The following is a 6,181-nucleotide window of genomic DNA, read 5'->3' as shown; positions in this document are numbered from 1 at the left end:
TACCTACCCTTCTAACTACCTACCTACCTACCCTTCTACCTACCTACCTACCTACCCTGCTACCTACCTACCTACCCTGCTCCCTACCTACCTACCTACCCTGCTACCTACCCACCCTGCTAGCTACCTACCTATCCTTCTAACTACCTACCTACCCTGCTACCTACCTACCTACCTACCCTGCTACCTATCTACCTGCCCTGCTACCTACCTACCTTATGTTATGTCTCAACATTCGATGTGTCTCTCCAACAGAGCGGGGGCAAATCGGATGCAGAGAGCTGCGGTCGACCAAATACATCTCAGACGGCCAGTGCACCAGCGTCAACCCCATCAAGGAGCTGGTGTGCGCCGGCGAGTGTCTCCCAGCTCAGATGCTGCCCAACTGGATCGGGGGCGGGGGCCACGGCGGCCGGAGGTTCTGGAGCCGCCGGAGCAGCCAGGACTGGAGGTGCGTCAACGACAAGACACGCACCCAGCGCATCCAGCTACAGTGCCAGGACGGCAGCGCCCGCACCTACAAGATCACTGTGGTCACCTCCTGCAAGTGCAAGAGGTACTCCCGGCAGCACAACGAGTCAGGGGGCAAGTTGGAGGAGCCGGTGGACTCTTGGCCGCCGCTGATCTTGCACAAAAACAAGTCCAAGAGCAACAAGAGGCGGCTGGGGAAGAACCGGCTGAGCGAGAACTGGCACGAGACAGAACCCTGAGGGACACCGTATTAGTCTGCTAAAAACGGTCCTGATCACGTGACCTCATATTCTGTTTCGCTCTACGTATCAGTCTGGACCTCCAGCCGTCCACATCGATTTCTGTGGGTGGGTGTACTTGCCTTGACAGACAACTCCTTCAGCCAATCAGCATCGCCAAATCCAATCCAAATCCATTCCTGGAAGCATGGCGAAACAAACGTCTTTTCCACAGAGAAACTTCGCTGGTTCTTGTTCTTGTTTGTTGTTATTGGGTCTATCTCTGCAATATAACTGCACATAGGCGGCGTTCTTTGGAAATGTCGAGAGCGCTTCCATTGTGCACAAAACACAAGAGCACGGAGCGTTTTTGTGTGTGCTTTGTTTTGTTTTCCCCTGCAGTCGCATGCAGTACAGTTCAGGACACAACGATCACACGGACGGTAGCCAGCAGGTTTCGTCTGTTTGATGTTGTTGAACATAAAAGCCAGATTATTTCCAATTCTGGGAGCAGCGGAGGTTGAAGATCCCTCTGGGAGGAGAAGAGGTAGGAGGAGTGAAAAGACGAGCAGCGCGCTTTTTCTCCAAATGTTCAGCTTTTTTCATCTTAAAACGGCCAGAGCGCTCCGCCAAAAAAATCTAGACGCCACCAGCGCTTAAACGCCAGGTGCGTTCCTTGAAAGAGGAGCGCGCTTAGCGCTTCTTTACATAGAGAATGAATTGCAGAAAGGCGCTGGCAGCTCAAATAAGCACGTTGGGTGTGAACTCCGCCTTATGGCTGTGTTTACTCTACTAACGTTAATGTTAGCGCTCGTTGCTTCGGGAGATGCCATTACTGTTTTGCCAGCGTCCTTGATTGGCCGGTCATATTGTCAACTACGAGGCAGGTCCCTGATTGGCCCGTGGACTTTGTAATTTCTGGAAATCGCTGGGGGCGGGCTGGAGGCCAGGCTGATCCATAGAACGAAACAGAATGTGAGTTCACATGATCAGGATGGTTTTACAGGCTAACCGTACATCTCTTTAACAGACAGTGAACGGACAGGACTTGAGTCTTGCTGGAGAGACATGTTGAGAACCTCCAGAGTCTGTAGCTGTGGATTATCTCAGTGTGACCGGGACCTGGTTCATGTGAAGCTGGTTCCTTTGCTATGATGGAGAACTCCAAAGATGATGCTGAGGACTTTTCTTCTTATTTTAATTCATGTGGCTAAAGATGATGTGAAACAAACTGGGGTTTTACAGTCTGCAGAGCATTCTGAGGCCCCAAGTCAGCCCACATTGTCCCAGCTTTAGCCATGTGCATGCATTCCTATATTCTTTTTATATGCAGAAGGAGATGTATAGCCACCTGTATAGGCACCTAACACCAGTAAACCACACCAAACTAAAACATCTCAAATGTCACAGCAAAGCAGAATGTGTAAATACTGTACATATGTCAAATTGAGACTTGTCTTTTTGAAGTATGGTCATGTGTATAAAATTTTACTATAAGATGTATGATGTAATATATTTTCTATGGCAACATATGGTAAGTCATGTTGTGTGTTTAAGCATCAGCAGTGATTTCAGGGGTCTCTGGAAAAGCTTTGTCATCACTCGTTGTAATAACTTCATATGAAATAATAAATATCACTTTTTATCACATGTGTTGTTGTCATTGGAGACTGGAGATCATCCAATCATTAGTGAAGCAAAGCAATATTTCATCCACAGGTAGAGAACAAGGCGAAATTGCAATAGGCCAATATTTCAGCAGGTAAACTGCCATCAAATTGTTGAAATACACCATGTAAATGAGTGATCAAGAAGTTATTTTGACTAGTATCCTTTTAATGAACTTTGGGTTGATATAGCAACAAAACTGGTGGTAATTTCAGTTTCCGTCCGTATAATTTTTTTTTAAATTATTTCGAGGATGTTTTATTGCTGTATGTTTTATCGCTGTTAGTACACATGCTTTAAGGCAGCATTCAGGCTCCTTGAGAGGTATGTGTTCCACAGTATCAGCACGAGCATCCCTGGCCAGCACAGCATGGCTCTGACGCGTGATTTCTAACCCCACATAGGATAAGCAATAACCACGCCCTGTGGCGCCGGGATTGGCCAGGAGCAACACTGGAGGGCACGCAGCCCAGCGATTTCATGAACCAACTGAATAGCTCTTGAGAACGGACAGCGATTTCGAGAGCGAGAATGTACACAATCTACAAAAACATGCAATAATATAAACGGTGTTGTGTTCATGTTCATAGCTCATATAATATAATGTATCATATCGTTAATTTCAAGCTCAATTCTTACCCAGAGAAAAGGTACAGCAGTGAAAATGTAACAAGCAATAGTTTTTTAAACATCTTTATTTTAAAAGATGAAAAACCCCAGGTGCTTTAGTCCCAAGCTTCAATGCTCCTGGCCAATCCCGGCGCCACAGGGCGTGGTTATTGCTTATCCTATGTGGGGTTAGAAATCACGCCCCTCTGACTGAGTAGCAGCTGCAGAAATCCTTTGGGCACGTCAAGCTAGAGAGCTGGAATAAAATCGGAAATCAAATCATTTCACTTTCAAAACAAAAGCTACTACTAAATAAGGTCTGAAAATCCTAGCAGACCGCACTCACATCCTGAAGAACATCTAGGCCTACCAACTACTCCCATCAGCCAGACAAATGATGCAGCATCCATCCCACAGTGCTGGCTGAGGTAGCCTACTGAATTCATCTCATTTCATTTGTACCGTCCAAGAGTATAACTCGGTATGTAATGTATTTTTCTTTCAGTCTTTAACTGCTTTAACTCCTATCGTCTAAGAGCAATTACATCGCTATGGGTTATAATCGAAAGTTTCCAAGGCAGCAGACCAATCCTTGGGAGCTCTCTACATATGTATGGCATCCTGCCTGTACGTGCTAGCCTATTTATAAATCCCCTTAAATCTGCACCCATAAGTAAAAAGTAATTTACATTATTATTTATATTAAAAGTAAAATTCTGTGTAACCTCAACTAAAACATCAAATTACTTTTAGGTTTAGGTTTTTTTATTTATTCGCACAGTAGAAACAGAAAACAAAGGCATATGACAAGTCAAATGAGATATTTACAGAGCTAAAATACAGACAGGAGTACTGTGCAGGAGGAGGCAAAAAAACCCAGATGGCTTATAAGGCGCACTCCACCTCATTTAACAGTTCAAAAGTTTAAACATACACAACAACAAAAAGAAAAGAAAGAAAAACAGAGCAAGATACAGAAGAAGAACGATTTTTACGTATTGTCAGAAGTAATTAAGAGTTCCTTAAGAGCTTTTTTGTAAGTTCTTAGGGAAGTTTTTTCAGCTAGAAAAATTCATTCCATAATTTTACTCCTCTAAATTTAATGGAGAATTGGCCTCTAGAGGAAAGAAATTTAGGGAGATGAAGATGTGCAGATTGAGTATGAGTGGGACAACGAATTAAGCTTAAAGTAGGACTTGAAATACTCAGGGATCTTTCCTTCATTGATTGGATCATCTTATAGATAAAAATGCATATTTGGAAAATATTAATTTGATAAATATTTTAAATCTGCCGCTTCTGAAATAAAGGGCTAGATTCAACACGAGGTTCGGATTGAGATGCGATCCTAACGAATAATTTTTGGAGGATAAGTGTTTTGTGAAGACTAGTGGGAAATGTACTAGCCCAGACTAGATTGCAGTAGGAGAGATATGGGTAGATGAGGCTATAATACAGAGTGAGAAGAGTGCTAGTGGTGATAAGGTGGCTAATTTTTCTAATAATCCCGATAGATTTATTGTTTTTTTTATTTACCCAGTCAATTTGTTCATTCCAGGACAAGTTTTCGTCAACATAGACTCCAAGGAACCGTGTTGATGATACTTTGGGCGTCTCAACAGAATTAATAGCAATTTTGGTTAAGTTTTCAGGGTATTTTGTTTTACCACTGAAAATGATAAAGTTTAATTTTTTTATATTCAGAGATAGTTTATTTATGTTAAACCATGCTGCATATGCCATTAGGCCAGTATTTGCTTCTTTGATTAGAGATGGGAAATTGGAGTGAGAGAGGAGAAGAGTTGTGTCGTCAGCAAACATTATAGGAGAAAGCAGGTTAGGCATTAAACATATCATTTATATAAATCAGAAAAAGCAAAGGTCCCAGGATGGATCCTTGGGGGACCCCACACAGGAGCTCGGCTCTATCGGAACAGCAACCCTTTATAATTACAGTCTGTGTTCTATTGGAGATATAGTTCTTTAGCCATTTGAGGGTAGTATCATGGAAACCATATTTATTCAGCTTTTCTAACAAGATAATATGATTAACAGTGTCAAAGGCTTTTGAAAAGTCAATAGAAATACTGCAACAGAATTCATTGTTTTCTAGTGCAGAGGTTACTTTGTTCGTCAGGTGAAGTAGAGCCATATAAGTAGAATGTTTTTTTTGAAAACCATACTGGTGATTATAGAGAATTGTGTTCGAGTCTAAATGGCAGAGGATACGTTTGTATACTAGTTTTTCTAAGATTTTTGAAAAACAAGGCAAGGTAGAAATAGGTCTGTAGTTGTTGAAACACTGTGGATCATCAGATTTGAATAAAGGAATCACTTTGGCAATTTTCAGATCATTTGGCACAATGCCTGTTTTGAGTGACAGAGAGAAGATATGGACTAGGGGCTGCAGTAAATACTCTTTCACCTGTTTAACAAGGAACGCAGGGATCTTATCATGACCAGCCAATGACATTTTTAGATCATCAATTAAGTTGCTTATTTCTTGGGTGTTAGTGGGCTCAAAAGAGGAGACATTTGGAAAATCTCTTGTGATGAAGTTGACTGGGTTACCTTGACAGGTGGGAATTTTGTTTGCTAATTTGTTTCCTATATTGACAAAAAAGTCATTGAATTTTTGAGCTATGTCAAATGGGTTGTCAAATGATTTTTTTCTTTCCAGGAGGACTGGAGGCAGTTCTGCCCAAGTCTTCCCTCTCTGTAATAACTGATTAATTACTTTCCAGGTGCTTTTACTATCATTTGAGCATTTTTGAAATTCCTCACTGAAATATTTATTTTTGGCCAGTCTGATGGAATGATTATATTTGTTTCAAATGAGTCTATATTTAACGTGCGAGGATGGAGTGGGATTTGAAATATATCTATTGTACATTTTATTCTTTTTCGTCAGCCGTTTCAGTAGGTCAGGTGTAAACCAAGGCTTTTTAATGTCTCGACTATGTCTTTGACACAGAGAAGCGCGGATGAGCTTTAATGACACCCTAATCTGCATTTATGCGTGAACCATCTGCCCACCATAAATTGACACAAATTATTTCCTACTATTTATAGATCCACGCACGCCGTGCACCCGACATTTCACAACGCTATGATAAAAAAAACAATCGCATTTTTTTGTACTCGAATATAATCTTTATGTAACAATATAAACCTTGCAGCAGGCACAGTGGACACATATGAACCCCTTTAAGAAA

The 6,181-nt window shown here is 41.8% G+C and overlaps 1 protein-coding gene across 1 annotated transcript in view; it reads left to right on the top strand.

Moving 5' to 3' along the window:
• The window catches only part of sostdc1a (sclerostin domain containing 1a), a 6,921-nt gene extending 4,584 nt beyond the window's left edge, over window positions 1-2,337 (top strand). Inside the window, exon 2 of the mRNA XM_083636680.1 lies at window positions 256-2,337. Within this exon, the coding sequence (XP_083492806.1) occupies window positions 256-710 (455 nt within the window). The 3' untranslated portion in view covers window positions 711-2,337. The remainder of the gene's footprint in view (window positions 1-255) is intronic.
• The last annotated feature ends 3,844 nt before the right edge of the window (window positions 2,338-6,181 follow it).

This window comes from Poromitra crassiceps (genome assembly GCF_964638095.1).
Source record: "Poromitra crassiceps genome assembly, chromosome: 1".
Lineage (NCBI taxonomy): Eukaryota > Metazoa > Chordata > Actinopteri > Beryciformes > Melamphaidae > Poromitra > Poromitra crassiceps.
Note: the sequence above shows the minus strand (reverse complement) of the source record. Positions and strands in the feature narration are given on the sequence as shown.